We start from the raw sequence: 19424 nt of genomic DNA, 5'->3' as shown, positions 1-19424 counted from the left end.
ATATTCCAAATACCTGACATTTATGAATACTTTAATAATTAGTACCATTAACATAAGTATCAGCTATGTCAATACCTAAAAATGCACGTATGTAAATAATGTTAAGGAACAAAAATAAGACTATAAAATAATACATACATGCTATTGTATATTGCTAAAACAAGGATTAGGAAATATATGATAATGTTAAATAGTTGATTTAAGTTTCCAGACCTTTAAAAAATTTACCCGTCATTTTTTAAATATAATAATTCTATAAAAAGATAGCTTACCATACAAAATAGCAGATGATAAATGTTAAATATTTGTTTTGACAGTAAGTGCTACAGAAGTTCAGAGTAGGGGAGATTAATGTGGACTAGAATTTCCCTTTAGTTGTAAAATAAGGTTAATTTTTTTATGAGGTAGTTTATCATAAATTTTGCCCTAGGACTGGTTTCTTTTCTGTAGCTTGCAACCTATTCAATGTCATCTGCTCAGTGTAAAGGATTATGTGTCTTCTTTGAAGAGGACCACATCTTTTTCCCAGATGTGGCTCATTGTCATTTGAATAGAACCCCTTTAGTATTGCTGTAGAAACTCAAAATCTTAAGAGTTCTTGTTAATAGCCCTCTTTTATCAGAAGATAGGAAACATGGTGTTGATGTATATCTGTTGACACTTTTTACCAATTTTTTACCAATCAGTTCATCATTTTCAACTACAGCAAAGTAAATTGGCAGGATTTTTCCCCCTTCTCCTAGAGACCTCAATTATTCATTTATTCCATGTCTCCAGAATAAGATAAGCATCTCAACTGTTTATGAGTTCTAATTTAAAAAGAAGTTGTGGTAGACTGGATAATACCCCCCCCCCAAATATGCCCATGTCCTAATTCCTGAAGCCTGTTCTAATTCCTGGAGCCTGTGAATGTCTCTTTCAATGACACAAAGGATTTTATATGACAAGAGACTTTATAGATGTGATTAAGTTAATGATCTGGAGATAAGGAAATTACCCAGGATTACCTGGGTGAGCCCCATGTTATCAAAACATGAGACACAGGAGGAGTCAGGTGTCCCATGATACAGATCAGTAGTTCTCAAAGTGTGGTCCCAGATGAGCAGCGTCAGTATCATCTGGCAACTGGCTAAAAACGCAGCTTCTCCAACTCTGCTCCAGACTTCCTGAATGCAAAACTCTGGGTATGAAGCCCAGCAATTCACATTTAACAGTTCCTCCAGGTGATTTTCATACATGCTAAAGTTTGAGGATCACTGATATAAACTAAGTTTTGCTCTCCCTGATAGAACAGGCTTGAGGCTAAAAAACCGGAAAGCTCACTCTATTGGCCTGCAACTACTTCCTTTCTGCATGAGTTGTATCAGGCTATAATCACTTGAACAGTTTAATTGAAAAATCACTTATGTTTATAGCTGAAATTAAATGTTTTGTATTTAAATAATTGCTTTTGATTAGAATCATATTTTTTGGAAAGTGCTTGGTTTTATTTGTGTGCTATAAAGATATTTATAAAAATTCATCAAATTTCTGGCAGTAACTAACATCTTATTCAGGAGAAGATGAAATGTTTTACAACAAATCTCATTGTGTGTAATGGACAAAGGGCATTAGAAAGGGTATTTAAGGTGGCTGAATGGATTTCTTGGCTTAGTATTTAAAAGTAAACATTTTAAGACATTAACATTTAATGTTTTTGTCTCTTCTCAAAGTTGATTTTATGTAACCCTCATTATTTGCAACATCCTGTCATCTTGCTTAAGCAGCAAATAGCAACACTTTCTTTTTATCATCCCTGTAGATTTACTGAAATGTAGATTGTTTGAAAATGGTTTTAGCTTTGTGGCACATGTCTGTTTAGCTGTGTGAATATGATCATTTATTATTTAAGAAGACAAAACAACAACTTCATTTTGGAAAACATATATCATTGATTTCTGAAAAGCCAAAAGAGCTCATTTCAGTGTACTCTTATTTGACAAATGATCTTGTGGTTCCTTTTAGGTATCCAGTAGGAAAAGCACTCTTCAGTCTTCGGCTATGGAACTAGATGGTTCCTACTTGAGTGTAGCCAAATCACAATCCTGCTATCAAACCAAGCAGAGGCCTAAGTCTGCAAACCAGGACTCAGCTTCAGAAGCCCTTCTGCAGTTTAGGAATAATTCTTTGAAACCAGCAGACTTCCGTTATCCCAAAACGGACCTAGACAGGGTGTCATCAAAGACCAGAACATGTGACTATGGATCTCCAGGGAGAGAACTGGCAGATACAGTCCCTACAGAGAAGGTTCCACCAGCAGAATTGAAGATGAAAGAATGCCAACCCCTGAAGCCTACTCCTCCCAGTCAGTGTTGTGGTCATAGACTTTCTGAAAATGTAGATCCTATTCATGAAAGCCATCCTATACACATGGCCCCTCAATATTCCAGAACACATCTGGAATCATGCAGTTATTGTGGGCTCTCCTGGACATCCCTGATGCATGGTCAAGGGACCCAGCAGTCTGGTGAAACTGATGTCAAAAAGCAACTCTCAGAAAATAGAAGACAGCAACTTATGCTTCAGAAAATGGAGCTGGAAATTGAAAAAGAGCGCCTTCAGCATCTGCTGACCCAGCAGGAGACAAAGCTTCTCCTAAAACAGCAGCAGCTTCATCAGTCTCGACTGGATTACAATTGGTGAGTCTTATTTGTTCTTTCAGCAATGTCTGTAGCTTGGAGAACACGGTGTAAAGTAACTGTTGTGCTACTCTAACACTTGCGAAGGAACAGAGGTTCCTCGGGGGCTTGGCTTGCTCAAGATGCATGCTCACTAGGACAACTAAGTAAATTCCACTATCTCATTTGGAAGACTTGGAAGATTACCTTGTCTTCCAGAATGTTAGCTTAGAATATCTACTTCTAAGTGGTCCATTGTCACTTTTGCTGGACTCCAAAGGGAATATTTTTAAAAGAAATGATTGTATAAAAACGCTTTGCTGTTTGTGATCATTATAGAGAATAATGGGCATTAAGTAAAAATTTGAGACTTCAGGATGTGGAAACAGATAGTGAAGCAGAGTGATTAACTATCACCATTCCATATTTATGTCTATCCACCATAATACAAAATACAACAAATGATAGGAGCCTTTTCAGTTCAGCCTTTTCTCATCATGAAGCATAACCTGTTCAATAACCAATTCTTATAAACTTACCTACATTTAAACTCTTCTTCCCTTAACAATTCTTCCCTAAGAACAGTGTTTCAAAAAACTAAATTGGTATTTTGAGATTATGTAGCTCAGCATAGTTTTCCATGCAGCATCATAAAGTTTGCCATCTTAATTTATTCAAGCAAAATTATTAAATCAGACACAATTATATTTAAACATAATAATATGTTATTTAACATATTTAACATATTCCACCAGTGGAAATGAAGATGAAAGAATGTTAAAATAACATATTTTAAACATAATATGTCACTTATGTCTTTAAAAATAAATTAGAAGTTGTCATAAGGAAATGCTTGTGTATATATATATATATATTTATATATGTGTATATATATATATTTATATATGTGTATATATATATATATATATCCCTGCCATTTCCTTCTTGATCAAACTTACTATTTCCCCGTTTATACACACTCATACATCCTATACAGACACACTTAATATGAATGTCATTTTCTTTTACTTCTTAATTTTCTCTCACTTAAAGATTCTGCCTAATATTTTTTAGATTCTAATTTCTTTGAGAGTTCCGTCTTGACATTTTTCCATGAGTGTAATACTTTTCTTGGAACCAGAAATTCTCTTCCTCTTTCTCTTCATTCATGGTCAGACAGTTCTATTCTTCACTGTTGAAAGCTGGAGGCATTTAACGTAACTGAAAATGAAGGTTCTTACAAGATTGTCACCAAACTCCAAAAGGTTGCTTCAGTTTTATAACCCCAGTCTCTAATCCTCCAGTTAATGTGTCGTCTCTCCTAAGAATGTTATTTAACAAACGTTTATAAAATGCCTGTGATATGTCAGAAATGGTTTTAGGCTAGAAAATGAATCAAATGTGCTCTTTAAAGAGGGCACAGTCCAGGAGGGGAGAATGGATAATTTTAGAATAGGTATCATGTTCATTTGAAAGCACTGTTTATTGAAATAATGCTGCATAATGACAATAAAGTCTTTATTGTTCTCTTGATCATCCTCGCTTAGATGAGAGAGCTATGAAACAGTTTTTGAGCAAGTTTTATTTATGTATAAATTGCAAAAGTTTATACGTATTTATAGAGCTTTTATAAACTTTTTATTTTGAAATAATTAGAGATTGACAGGAAGTTGCAAAAACAATAGAGGTTCCCCTCCAGTTTTTCCCAATGGCTATGTCTTACATAACTATAATGCAATGTCAAAATTAGTAAATTAACATTGGTACAATGTGTGTGTCTACCTCTATGCCATTTTACACGTGTGTAGACTTGCATAATCACCACAGCAATCAAAATATAGAACTATTTCATCACTATCAAGATTTCCTTTTTACTACCCTATTTGAGTTGCCTACCCTTTTCTGCCCCCACCATCCCTAATCCTTGGAACCCACTAATCTTTGTCTGTATCTATAATTTTGGCATTTTGAGAATGTTATATAAATGAAATTATACAGTGTGTGAACTTTTGATAGTGGCCTTTTTCACTCAGTACAATGTTCTTAAGATCCATCTAGGTTGTTACATATATTGTACCTTTTGATTGCAGAGTCGTCGTCCATGATATGGCTATACCGTGATCTGTTTAACCATTTATCTATTGAAGGACAACTTGGTTTTTTGCCTGTTACAAATAGAGCTGCTATGTACATTTTTATACAAGTTTCCGTGTGGACTAAGAAGGTTCTCATTTCTACAAATTAAAGCTAGCACTGTGATTGCTAGATCATATGATAAGTGTCTATTTAGTTTTAAAAAATTAAATCTACATTTAGCTTATACATTTAGTATAAAATACTTCTTCTCCAGCAATGTATAGGGGACTTTTTCCTCTATATCCTTACCAGCATTTGGAATTGTCACAGATTTTTTATTTTGACTGTTCTAATCTGTGTATAATGATACTTTGTTGTGGTCTTAATTTACATTTCTCCAATGACTAATGATGTTGAAAATCTTTTCATTTGCTTGTTTGCCCTTCTTCCATCTTTTTGGGTAAATTGTTTCTTTAATATCTTTGTCTTTATTCTTATTGGATAGCTTAAGGTTTTTTTTACTGTTGAATTTTGAGAGCTTTTTATATATTCTAGATATGTCCTTTCTCAAATATGTGGATTGCAAATATTTCCTCCTATTCTGTAGCTTATCCTTTTAATCCCTTAACAGGATCTTTAACATAGCAAGAGGTTTTAATTTTGGTGAAGTTTAATTTATCAATTTTTTTCTTATAGATTATATAAAATTTTTATCATGAATGTTTTTTATGCATCAATTGATGTGATCATGTGATTTTTTAAAATTTAGCCTGCTAATATGGTAGATTACATTTATTGATTTTTGAATATTGCTCTAGTGTTGCATCCCTGGAAAATAAACCCCATTTAGCTACAGTGTAAAATACTTCTTATATATTACCAAATTCCATTTACTAATATTGTGTTAAGGGCATTTGCATCAATACTGGTGAGGGATTTTGGTCTGTATTTTTGTTTTTTGTACTGTCTTTGTCTAATTTTGTTATCAAGGTAATACTGGTCTCGTTTATTTCATTCATTTCTTTTATTATTTTCTTCCTCCTGCTTGCTTTGGATTTATCTTGCTCTTCTATTTTTAAATTTCTTAAGGTGGGAGCTTAGATTATTGATTGGAGAATTCTTTTCTGGTGGAAGCATTTATTGCTATACATTTCTGTCTCAGCACTGTTTTAAGTATGTCTCACAAGTTTTGGTATGTTCATGTGTTCACTTAGTATAATGTTCCTCTAGGTTCCTCCGTGGTGTTGCAACTGTCTGGGTTTCCTTCTTTCTCATGACTGAATAATACATATGTATTTTTATGTATCTCTTTTTACCATTTATTTGTCGACAGACACTTAGGTTGTTTTCATTACAAGTAACACTGCAGTGAACATGGGGTACAGATATCTCTTTAAGATACTAACTTCATCCCCTTTGAACAGATACCCAGAAGTAGTACTGCTGGATCATATGGTAGTTCTGTTTTTAATTTTCTTGAGAAACTTCCATATTGTTTTTCATAATAGCTGTACCAATTTACATTCCCACCAGCAGTGTATAGGGATTTCTTTTCTCCATATCCTGCCCATTTGTTATCTTTTTTTCCTTTTGATCAAAGCCAACAGAACAGGTGTGAGGCAATATCTCACTGTAGTTTTGATTTGTATTTCCCTGACAATTAGTGATGTTGAGCATCTTTTCATGTACCTGTTAGTCACTTATTTGTCTTCTTTGGAAAAATGTCCTTTCAGTGCCTCTTCCCATTTTTTAATTGGGTTATTTGGTTTTTTGCTGTTGCGTTGTGTTAGTTCCTTGTATATTTTGAATATTAACCCTTGATCACCTTTATCATATATATAATTAATCCCATATCATATATGTAATTTGCAAATATTTTCTCTCCTTCCATAGGTTGCCTTTTCATTTTTATAATTTATTTATTTTGCTGTGCAGAAACCTTTTATCTTGATGTGGTCCCACTTATTTTTGCTATTGTTGCCTGAGCTTTTGGTGTCAAATCCAAAAAATCATTGCCAACACCAATGTCAAGGAGCTTTTTCCCTATGTTTTCTTCTAGTAGTTTTACAGTTTCAGGTCTTACATTTAAGTCTTTAATCCAGTTAAGATTAATTTTTCATTCTGAGTATTTTGTTGTTTTTGATTCATTGGTAAATGGGATTGATTTCTTAATTTCTTTTTTAGATAGTTCATGTGAGTGTATAGAAATGCAACTGATTTTTGTATGTTGATTTTGTATTCTGTAAATTTAGTGAATTCGTTCATTAGTTCTAACAGTTGTTTGGTGGCATCTTCATTGTTTTTTATGTATAAGATTGTGTCACCTGCAAACAGAGACGATTTTACTTTTCTTCCTGATTGGGATATCTTTTATTTCTTTTTCTTGCCTAATTACTCTGGCTGATACTTCCAGTATTATGTTGAATAAAAGTAGGAAGAATAGATATCCTTGTCTTGTTCCTGATCTTAAAGGAAAAGTTTTCAACCTTTCACCATTGAATATGATGTTAGTAGTGGGCTTGTGATATATGCCCTTGATTATGTTGAATTATGTTCTTTCTATGCTCAGTTTCTTGAGAGCTTTATCATGAAAGGATGTTAAATTGTGCTAAATGCTTTTCCTGCTATTGAGATGATCAATGATTTTTATCCTTTATTCTATTAATGTGGTAAATTCCATTTGATAGTATTTTGTTGAGAATTTTTTTCATCTATATTCATTACAGATACTGACCTATTTTTTTTTTCTTGTAGTGTCCTTAACTGGCTTTGGTATTCGGCTAATGCTGCCTTATAGAATGAGTTTGGGAGTGTTCCTTTCTATTAAATTTTTTGGAATTATTTTATCTTATTTTATTTTTAAAGATGTATTTATTTTATTTTAGAGAGAGAGAGAATGGGGATGGGAGACAGAGGGAGAGGGAGAGAGAATCCTCAAGCAGACTCTGTTCTGTGCTCAGAGCCCCACTCAGGACTCAATCTCACAACCCTGAGATCATGACCTGAGCCGAAACCAAGAATCAGACACTTAACTGACTGTACCACCCTTGTGCCCCTGGAAGAATTTTAGAAGGATTTGCATTAATTCTTCTTAAAATGCTTAGTAGAATTCACCAATGAAACTCTCCAGTCCTGGATTTTTCTTTGTTGGAAGGTTTTTGGTCACTGATTTAATCTCCTTAGTCATTTTTGGTCTGTTAAGATTTTCTGTTTCTTCATCATTAAGTCTTGGTAGGTTATATATTCCTAGGAATTTATCATTTCTTCTAGGCTATCCAAATTTTGGCATATAGCTATTTATATTAGACTCTTACCATCCTTTGTAATTCTGTGGTATCAGTTATAACATCTTCTCTTTCATTTCTGATTTTATTTGAGTCTTCTCTCTTTTTCTTCTTAGTCTATCTAAGAGTTTGCTAATTTTGTTTATCCTTTCAGAAAACCAGCTTTTAGTTTCAGTAACCCTTTCTATTATTTTTCTGGTCTCTGTTTCTGCTCTGCTCATTGTTATTATCTTCCTTCAGCTAACTTTGGCCTTAGTTTGTTTTTCTTCTTGTGGTTCCTTGAGGTGTAAATGTAGGTTGTTTATTTGAGATCTTTCTTTTTTCTTACTATAGATATTTATCACTCTAAACTTCCCTCTTAAAACTGTTTTGACCTATTCCATAAGTTTTGGTATGTTGTGTTTCTATTTTCGTTTGTTTCAAGATATTTTTTGGTTTCCCTATTGATTTCTTCTTTGACTCATTGGTTGTTCAGGAGTGTATTGTTTAATTTCCACTTGTGAATTTTCCAACTTTCCTGTTACTTACTGACTTACAGTTTTATTCCATTGTGTTTGGAAAAGGTATATTTCAGTCTTCTTAAATTTGTTAAGTGTTGTTTTGTGACCTAACATGATCTATCCTGGAAAATGTATTTATACCTGAAAAGAATACGTATTCTGCTGCTGTTGGATGGAATGCTCTGTATCTGTCTATTAGGTCTGTTTTATATAAAGTATATTCAAGTCCAGTGTTTCTTTGATGTTTGGATGGTCTATCCATTGTTGAAAGTGGTGTTTTGAAGTCATCTATTGTTATTGTATTGTTGTCTATTTCTCCCTTTAGATATGTTAGTTTTTGCTTAATAAATTTGGGTGCTGCAATGTTAGGTACATATATATTTACAATTGCTAATATACTCTTGATGAATCAACCTTTTTATTATTATATAGTGATTTTGTCTCTTTTTACAATTTTTGATTTGTCGATTTTGTCTGATATAAGTAGAGCTACCCCTCCTCTCTGCACTGACCTACCTATATGTCACTACCAAATATTATTATTAAATTTTAAGTTCCTAGAGGGTAATTAATCTACACATTTTCTTTGTATATTACTGTACATAGTTAGTTGCAGCTATAAGACTGTCTTTGACAATGGTGGAAATGATACTGTTTTAATAATATCTTCCCTTCTTCATGGTTTTATTTCATAGTTAAAAGAATATACTTTTATAGATTTCATTTCTAAAAATGAACCAGAGAATATTTCTAAAAAACTTAGAAAAATGGGTAAAGATGTTACGTATTGGGTGCCAGTGATCAATTGCTACCCAAACTTCTGGTAGAACATGCTAATTTCTTTAGATGCTTTCCCTCCTCAGTACATCAAAGATGGGAGTAAGTTAGCATCGTTAGATAGAATTTCTTCCAGTTTTGGCAGGGGAGGGACATTTTTCTGTTATCCTGAGAAAATACATTGGTCAGTGAGACATAGGCCCAGCTTTTTGAATTGTCAATATGGGAAGTAGTTGCCTCCTATGGATCTATCGGGCAGGGTCAATGATACTTGGTGTTACTAGAATTCCCATTAAGACTCTGGTGATCAAAATACACTTGCTTAGGAGTGAAGAGAGAGAAACTTAAAATTTCTAGGGAAGAAACTTAAAGTACTCCTAAAGCATCTATAATGTTGACATTTTGAATGATATTCTGACCAACTCAGTCTCCCCCAATTCCTCTATAAATAAAGAAAATTTAAGTTCTGTAAAATGGATTTGTGTTTATTTTATTTCATTTACATCATGTGTGTATTTAGGAAGTACCCATTTATTTTGACAGACTGAGTTTTAATTTGAAAATAATCTCTGGAGGTCTAGCTGAAGGAATATGGTCTTCCAAGGGTTACCATTCAGTTTCTTAGGTTCCACGGGATTAGAAATTCTCTAAATTTACTTTTTCAGGTTAAGAACTCAAGCTGTATTTAAGTCAAGAGAACTCCTTGCTGCTAAAGAGTTTACCAAACCCCGAGAATTCAATCTGGATATGAATGGGGATGACTCTGGACCAAGGTAAACCTGACTAATGGGTGAGAGTAAGAACATGTAGGACACAGATATTAAGGATATGTTTGGTATATATTTATAGCTTTATATAGGTTTATATCAGTTTTCTGATAATATGAATAAATACATTCTCATTATAAAATTTTTTTAAAATATAGGAAAGTGTAAAGAAGAAAATAATCATTCATGATCCTACCATTCAGAGATGATCCTTTGAACCCTCTCCTTTCTGTCTTTCTTTTATGATAACATATTCTATATTGAGTAATAGGGATTATGCTTATGCAGAATTTTAATTTTTGCTTTTTTCACTGAATCATATTTTCTGATATCATAATTTATTTTATGAAAACTTGATATTAATTCATTCAACAAATATTTATTGACAAATATTTCTCTATTAGCCTATTATTGGATAATACAGGATTTTGCTATTATAAATTATGCCTTGAAGAACATTTGTATGAATAAATTTTTTACTTTATCTCTACCTGTGTCTTTGATATAGATTCTATAAATGGAACCACTAACTCAAAGTATATATGAATCCTTTTAAGATTGATTCACATTACCCAGTTGCTTTCCATAAAAGTTAAATCAGTTTTTACCACCAAAGCTGTGTTTGAGAATTCTCTTTTCATGAAATTTGAATAATTTTTGGCCATTATTTTTTCAAAAATTTTTTGCCTATTCTCTTTTTTCTTTCCTTTTTGGATTTCATTTATAGGTATATTAGGCCTTTAGTGAAGTCCCTGACTCTCTGCTAATTTTTTAGAAATTTTTTTCTTTATTCTTCATAGTGGATAATTTCTATTTATCTGTTCTCAAATTCATCCACTCTTCTGTTATTTCCAATCTGCTGTTAAGCCCATAGAATGATTTATTTTTATTTAGATAATGGATTTTTTAGTTTTAGAATTTCCATTTGGATCTTTGTTAGAATTTCTATTTCTCTGCTGAACTTTCCTTTTTTATTCATTACACATATATTTTTCCTTTAAAATGCTTGTCTCCAATTCTAACACCAGGATCATCTTGGGATTTGTCTCCATTGATCAACTTTTCTCTTAAGTATTGGTCATGTTTTCCTTTGTACATTTAGCAAATTTTTATTTTTTCCTAGTATTTTGAATGACTCTGGAATTTAGTTATAGTCTCTAAACAATGTTAATTTTTATGTTAGCAAGCTGTTAACTTAACTGGATTCAAAGACCAACCTCTGTTTCCCTTGAGTAACAGTGAAAATCACTGCTGAGTGCTTTTAACTTTAACTGGGATGGATGTTTGAGTCTGCCTCATTTGCATGTAGTTCAGGGGCTAGACAGAACTGGCAGGGTTGTTATACAGAATTTGAGGCTTTCACTCTTTCTCCCTGACCTCTCCAGGATTTTTCCTTTTTCAGGTGCTTTGGTCAGCTCAGACTCTGTCCTCTGATTCTTTAGGTCCCAATGCCACTGTCTTCTTTCAAGTGCTGATCCTCTTCCAGTTTCTGCTTGTTTTCATTGACTCTTCAGTGCTTCAGGTTTGGTTTTTTTTTTTTTTGTTTTTTGTTTTTTCCTCCAAGAGTTTATATTATTAATTATGGGAGTTTGGTCCTATAGATACTACTCAGCCAGTGTTAGAAGCAGAACCCAAGAATTCTCATTTCGTACAATTTTGCCATCTTTTAATTTTGGTAAAATACACATAATATAAAATTTACCATCTCAACCATTTTAGTGTACAGTTCAGTAGTATTAAGTATATTCACATTATTATGTAACCAATCTGCAGAACTTTTTTATCTTGCAAAATTGAACCTCCCTACCCATCAAACTGCTCCACATTTCCTCTCCCTGCCAGCACCTGGCAACCACCCTTCTACTGTCCGTTTCTATAGTTTGATTACTCTAGTTACCTCATATAAGTGGGATCATATAGTATTTGTCTTTTTATGACTTGCTGTAATTTATTTAATTTTTACTATTGATATCAAGCATATGCATAGTTTAAAAACTCAACTCGTTCAACAAGGCTTATGCAAAATAGCATCCTCCTCTACAGTGGAGCAGCAGTACTCCCAATTTTCACTCTTCAGAGATAAGAAGTTTTAACTGTTTTAGATGTTTCTTCTTTTATTTGTTTCTTGCAGCATTATATCCATATTTCTGGATGACGTAGGCATTGAGTATTAGCTTTCTGATATGAAAGATGATGACTTAGCTCTCACAGATAACCATCTATTGGCTTTCTCCATCTCTTCTGACTTTTCCCCACATTTCTTCCTTCTCGCCTCCTTTCCTTTTTCTCTTCCCCCCCTAATATATGTACCCACACACATGCTTTTCCCTTTATTCTGTCCTCTAAATATAGCTGTATCACAAGATGGTTACAATAAGACTGTATCTATTTAATACACAGCTGGGCCATATACTATATGATTATTAAATTTAATTTTTATTTTCTCTAGAGCTTAGAAATGCCTTATTTAATTTTCTGTGTACTCATTCATTTGTTAATTCATTCAAATATTTATAAAGTTTCCCACCAGGTGTTAGACACATTCTAAACTTTGGGGGTTATACCAATGCACAAAACAAAAATTTCTGACCTTATGCAATTTACATTCTCATATCTTGTAATTCCCAAACTCACCCAGAAAGTTTAATTCTCTGAATATATTTAAACACATTAGTTATTCTATCATATCTTCATTGTATTCTTTTGCTGCTATATTCCCTTCTTTCTTCTTTGTTTTTTGTTTTTTTAAGATATCCCTCCTGGAGCCCTCTGTTATCCTGTTTATATATTTACTTGCTTGCTTATGGTAGAAAAAAAATATATAAATGCTGATAAGACAAAAGAAGAATTTAACACATACCTATAATCTCATCATCTAAGGAAAATTTTAGTATATAACTTCTAGATCTTATTTCTTTATGGTATATGATATGTATTATATTACATATTTTGTTTCATATTCCACTTTTTTAGTTCAAATATAATTAACATACAGTGTTATATTTGTTTCAGTGTACAACATAATGATTCAACAATTCTGTACATCACTCAGAGCTCATCAGTATAAGCATACTCTTGATGCCCTTGATCTATTTCACCCATTCCCCTGCCCACCTCCCCTCTGGTAACCATTGGTTTGTTCTGTATATTTAAGAGTCTGGTTTTTGTTTGTGTCTTTTTTCTTTGTTTGTTTGTTTGGTTTATTCGTTAAATTTCACATCTGAGTGAAACCATATGGTATTGGTCTTTATCTGTCTGACTGATTTCACTTAGCATTATATAATACCCTCTGAGTTCACCTGTGTTGCCACAAATGGCAAGATCTCCTTTTTTTATGGCTGACTAATATTCCAGTGTGTGTGTGTGTGTGTGTGTGTGTGTGTGTGTGCGCGTGCACGCACACTTGCCACATCTTTTTTTTTTTAATTTTAATTCCAATATAGTTAATATACAGTGTTAGTTTCAGGTGTCCATTATAATGATTCAACAATTCTATACATTACTCAGTGCTCGTCAAGATAAGTGTACTCTTAATCCCCTTCACCTATTTCACCCATCCACCCACCCACCTCCCCTTTGGTAACCCTCTGTTCTATAGTTAAGAGTCTGGTTTGGGGTTTATCTCTTTGTTTTTCCTTTTCATTTGTTTTGTTTCTTAAATTCCACATATGAGTGAAATCATATGGTATTTCTCTTTCTCTGATAGACTTATTAGTTCACTTAGCATAATACTCTCTAGATCCATCCATGTTTCAAATGGCAAGATTTCATTCTTTTTTATAATTGTGTATATATATACCACATCTTTTTCTTCCATTTATCTATAGATAGACACTTGGGTTGCTTCCATATCTTGGCTATTGTAAATAATGCTGCAATAAACACAGGAGTGCGTGTGTCTTTTTGAATAGGTGTTTTTGTTTTCTTGGGGTAAATGCCCAATACTGAAATTACCGGATCATATGGTAATTCTATTTTTAATATTTTGAAGAAATTCCATACTGTTTTCTACAGTGGCTGCACCAATTTGCATTCCCACCAATGGTGCATGAGGTCCTTATTCTCTGTGTCTTAGCCAATACTTGTTATTTCTTGTATTTTTTTTTTATTTTAGCCATTCTTACAGATGTAAGGTGATATCTCGTTGTGATTTTGATTTCCACTTCTCTGATGATTAGTGTTGTTGAGCATCTTTTCATGTGTCTGTTGGCCATATGTATGTCTTCTTTGGAAAAATGTCTATTCAGGTTCTCTATCTAATTTTTAATTGAATTATTCATTTTTTTGGTGTCAAATTCTATAAGTTCTTTATATACTTTGGATAGTAACCCCTCTAATAAGATGATTATGTGGTTTTTATTCTTTCTCTTATTAATGTGATGTATCACATTGATTGATTTGTGAATATTGAATCACTCTTGCATCCCTGGAATAAATCCTACTTTATAGTGGTGAATGATCTTTTTAATGTAATGTTGGATTCAGTTTGCTAATACTTTGTTGAGGATTTTTGCATCTATGTTTATCAGAGATACTGACCTATAGTTTTTTGGTTTTGGATCTTTTTGGTTTTGGTTTTGGGTTTTTTGCGGGGGTGCTTTTGGGTTTTCTTGGTTTCTTGTAGTACCTTTATCTGGTTTTCGTGTTAGGGTAATGCTGGCCTCATAAAATGAATTTGGAAGCTTTCCTTCTTCCATTTTTTGGAATAGTTTGAGAAGAATAGGTATTAACTCTTTTTTAAATGTTTGGTAGAATTCATCTGTGAAGCCATCTGATCCTGGACTTCTGTTTGTTGGGAGGTTTTTGATTACTGATTCAATTTCATTGGCTAATAATGGGTCTGCTCAACTTTTCTGTTTCTTCCTGATTCAGTTTCGGAAGGTTATATATTTCTAGGAATTTATCTGTTTCTTCTAGATTGTCCAGTTTGTTGGTATATAACTTTTATAATTCTTTGTATTTCTGTGGTGTTGGTTGTCATATCTCTTCCTTCATTTCTGCTTTTACTTACTTGAGTCTTCTTTCTTTTTTTCTTGATGAGTCTGGCTAAAGGTTTATCAATTTTGTTTAACTTTTCAAAGAACCAGTTCCTGGTTTCATTCATCTGTTCTATTGTTTCTTTAGTTCTATTTCATTTATTTCTGTTCTAATCTTTACCATTTCCTTCCTTCTGTTGGCTTTGGGTTTTGTTTGGTCATAGTTTTCTAGCTCCTTTAGGTGTAAAGTTACGTTGTTTGTATGAGATTTTTCTTATTTCTTGAGATTGGCCGGTATTATAATCTTCCCTCTTAGAACAGCTTTAGCTGCATCCCAAAGATTTTGGACTGCTGTGTTTTCATTTTCATTTGTTTCCACATAGATTTTTATTTCCTCTTTGATTTCCTGGTTGACCCATTCATTGTTTAGTAGCATGTTATTTTTCCTCCATATATTTGTGTTCTTTCCTAATTTTTTTTCTTATGACTGATTTCTGGTTTCATATTGTTGTGGTCAGAAAGATGCAAGATATGAGTTCAGTTTTTTTTTTTTTTAATTTATTGAGACTTGTTTTTGGTGTAATGCGATCCATTCTAGAGAATGTTCCATGTGTACTTGAAAAGAATGTATATTTTGTTTTGGGATGGAATGTTCTTTTTTTTAAGATTTGATTTATTTGAGAGAGAGAACACAAGCAGTGGGGAGGGACAAAGGAAGAGGGAGAAGCAGACTCCCCACTGAGCAGGGAGCCCAATGCGGGGCTCAAACCCAGGATCCTGAGATCATGACCTGAGCCAAAGGCAGACACATAACTGACTGAGCCACCCAGGTGCCCCAGAATGGAATGTTCTGAATATATATGTTATGTCCATGTGATCCAGTGTGTCATATTCCAATTTACTTTTAGTTATACTTTGCTAAATTTCAAAAGAAAAACATTTTTTCTTATCAAAAGTAAAACATCCAAAGAAAAATTAAGAAAAAAATTAGTCATTTTTTATTCCTTATTCTAATGTTCCCTATCCTGACTATCTTGGTTGAATTAGTGTTAACACACTAATGTATATCCTTCTCTACCTTTATGCTTACATACATATACAACATCTATAAACATTTGAGATAAAAATGAACACATTACTTGTTAATTTTCCCCCTTACTTAACAGTACTTAATGGTCATCTATTGGATTTTTAGACATACAACTGTGGTAAGTAGAATAATTGCTCTCTAAAAATGTCTGTGCTCTAATTCCTGGAACCTCTCAATGTGTTACCTTACATGGCAAAAGGACTTTGCAGATATGCTCAAGGGAACAGACTTTGTGGGTGATTATCCTGGATTTTCTTGGTGGGCCTAGTCTAATTACAAGTCCCAAAAAGTGGAGAACCTTTTCTTGCTGAGTCTGAGAGATGAGAGGGAAGGAGGAGGAGAGATTCCAGGCATGAGAGTGACTTAACCTGTCATTGCTGGCTTTGAAAATGGAGGGAGGAGGTCACAAGCCAAGGAATGCAAGTAGCTTCTAGAAGCTTGGGACAGTCCTCAGCTGACAGCCAGCAAGGAAATGGGGACCTCAGTCCTCTAACTGCTGGGAACTGAATTCTGCCAACAACCCAAATAAGCAAGGAAACATCCTCTCCTAGAACCTCCAGAAAGGAACATAGCTCTGCCTATACCTCAGTGTTAGCCCAATGAGACCTGTGTCAGACTTCTGACCTACAGAACTGTAGAACAATACATTTGTGTTGTGGAAACCACTAAATTTGTGATAATTCATTATAGCAGCAATAGAAAACTAATACAAATACTAACTTGTTTTTTATGAAAGCATATTAGTCTATGGTTTCTGTATATCCAGTAAATTATCCAGCACCTCTGATTTTGGGCTGTCAAGTTGTTTTTAAGTTTTTTACCACTATGCACAAGGCTATAACAAGCACGACTGAACTTACATTCTTATGTTCTAGTACTTGTATTTTTTTTTAGAATAAATTCCCCAAAATGAATAAGTCAGAGGCTATTTTTACATAAAAATATTTTGATGTTATAGTTATAAATTATAATAGCTCATGCCAATTTTCTTTTCCAAAAGATTATAGCAATTCATACTCCTGCTTGCAATTTATGAAAGTTTTCATCACTGCTGTTCAGGTAAGTGTAGTGAATGCTTTACATACTAGCACTCCAGTCTAAGAGATGGACATGCTTTAAAAGTTTAGGTGCATCTGGACATGCATGTCCTACATTCCAATTATGACAAAAACAAGGTAAGACTATACACTGCTTCCAAAAAAATATTTCCTAATATGCCTTTTATCATATCATAGACCTTTTAAAATATTAATCTACATTGTAAGAGTTTGAATAAACTCTGGCAACTGCTTCCAGAGTCTGACAGTCTTTGGAAATCCAAGAATTCTTACTCAACAGCACTTAAATTATTTAATCTAATGTGAGATTCAAAGAAGTAAAGGCAATGAAATCATCTGTCTCCTTGATTCAATTGGCTATGAAAATGATATTGTCTCCACTAACCCCAGAAAGAGGTAGAGATGGGTCAAGGGAGAATATATACAGCTTGAGAAGCCTTTGCAGAATGATTTAAATTAAAAAATGACAGTTGATTTCAGAAAATATAATAAAAAATTGTTGTGGGAAATGACCTTCTTTCTACCTTGCTGGCTCTTTGATTTTGCCAGTGGAACTCCCTAGATAAAATTTAATTTTAAGCTAAATTTTGTTTATTTGGAAATTTAAATTATCCTAGTATTAAAAATGTGTATTTAAAATATTAAACTTACTCAAGTGAGGCATTAAGAATTTGGAACTAAAATAAATGAGATAATGAGGAAGTGAAAAACATATTTTTTATAATTAACAGCTCATTTTGAGTTAATTATATACAATTACCAAAATCTAATTGCAATTTATTTTCTATTATCTGTGGGAAAAATCACAGGCAAGGGAGCTTACATTGCTGCCTTTCTGCATAAATGCTATAGAATGAAAATAAATAATATGTGAGGCCTTAATGACAAATAGTAGGGCGCAGCTGAGCCAAACCATTGGAAGATAATTCACATGAAAGATGATAATGACCTAAGGAGTCACAAGAACTCTGATTGCTTATAGGTTTTCTGGTTTGTTTTTTAGTTACTTTGGTGTCTTTTTGTTGGCTATGCAAAGATGACCCTTAAAAATTAACATTAGTTCCTGTAATTCTGCAGATCTCTAAAAATCCGACCATTTTTGTATTTTTATGTAATACTGAGTAATAACATTTTTTATTAAACATCTATTATTATTTTTTTAAAAACTGGCTTGCCAAAGTACTACAGGAAATATATAGAATCCCCTACCATCAAGTACTCTAATAGTAGAGTAAGGCAAATATCCCAATATTTATCATCTATTAGATAGTATAAGGACTATAAATGAAATTCAAAGAAATCAAGAAAAGGTTTTTGGAAGATGTAATATTTGAAAAAAGCCCTAAAAGATAAGATATGATTTTGATGGATTAGGGGTATCTTTGGGTGTGTATGTGTGTTTCATGTGGGTGAAGACATGCAGAGAGTCTGAATAAGGAAGAAAATCACATGGTATGTGAAGGGCATAGCAGGAAGTATGCTTTAGTTTTACTAGAACTGTAAGGGAAAATGAAACTAAAGATTAAAATCACAACTTAGATTAGATTATGAATGGGTTTAAATATCAGGGCAAAGGTTTTGGACCTGTGTGATTGGAATAATAAAAGTCAGGAAAAAGAACTGATTTTGTGATAAAGATGATTAATTTGATATTAAAGACCATTGGAATGAGGGTCAAGAATACCAGGTTTTAGTCCTTCCAAAAATTAGCCATGTGACTTTAAGGATAATGCTATGCTCCTCAGTCTCCTTGCCTTTAAACAGAAAGTTCAGTGTGCCTGGGTGGCTCAGATGGTTAAGCGTCTGCCTTCGGCTTAGGTCATGATCCCAGAGTCCTGGGATCGAGTCCCGCATCGGGCTCCCTGCTCCTTGGGAGCCTGCTTCTCCCTCTGCCTCTCTCTCTCTCTCTCCCTCTCTCTGTCTCTCATGAATAAATAAAAAAAAAATAAAATCTTTAAAAAAAAAACAACAGAAAGTTCAATTAGATTTTTACTGAGTTTCTTCCATCTCTAACATGATTATCTAATTATTAAACAGGTTGGATTTCCAAGCCAAGGTACCTCGTATATAAGTAGAAATTTGAATCTAAATCTCCTAAGAGAAATTGAAGTTAGAAGTTTATATTTGGGAGTCATCTAGATTGGTGTTGTCCCTATGGGAATGGATATTAATTTCTGAGAAAAAGTTCAGAGAAATGTAAACAGAACCTTAGAAAATGCCTAGATGTAGGAGTCTGAAA

The 19424-nt window shown here is 33.3% G+C and overlaps 1 protein-coding gene across 5 annotated transcripts in view; it reads left to right on the top strand.

Moving 5' to 3' along the window:
- KIAA1328 (KIAA1328 ortholog) overlaps positions 1 to 19424 on the top strand; it is a 366775-nt gene that overhangs the window by 237183 nt on the left and 110168 nt on the right. For 4 of the 5 annotated variants that reach the window (XR_012380034.1, XM_025886685.2, XM_073898301.1 and 1 more), the window contains 2 exons: positions 2005 to 2678; positions 9960 to 10067. Coding sequence is in view for 4 of the 5 variants with exons in the window: in XM_025886685.2 (XP_025742470.1) it covers positions 2005 to 2678; positions 9960 to 10067 (782 nt within the window). In the remaining variant the exon portion in view is untranslated. The remainder of the gene's footprint in view (positions 1 to 2004; positions 2679 to 9959; positions 10068 to 19424) is intronic. The other variant, XM_073898300.1, reaches the window with a different exon arrangement.

This window comes from Callorhinus ursinus, unplaced genomic scaffold (genome assembly GCF_003265705.2).
Source record: "Callorhinus ursinus isolate GAN/ISIS: 27379988/994484 unplaced genomic scaffold, GSC_fseal_2.0 scaffold11, whole genome shotgun sequence".
Classification (NCBI taxonomy): Eukaryota; Metazoa; Chordata; class Mammalia; order Carnivora; family Otariidae; genus Callorhinus; species Callorhinus ursinus.
Note: the sequence above shows the minus strand (reverse complement) of the source record. Positions and strands in the feature narration are given on the sequence as shown.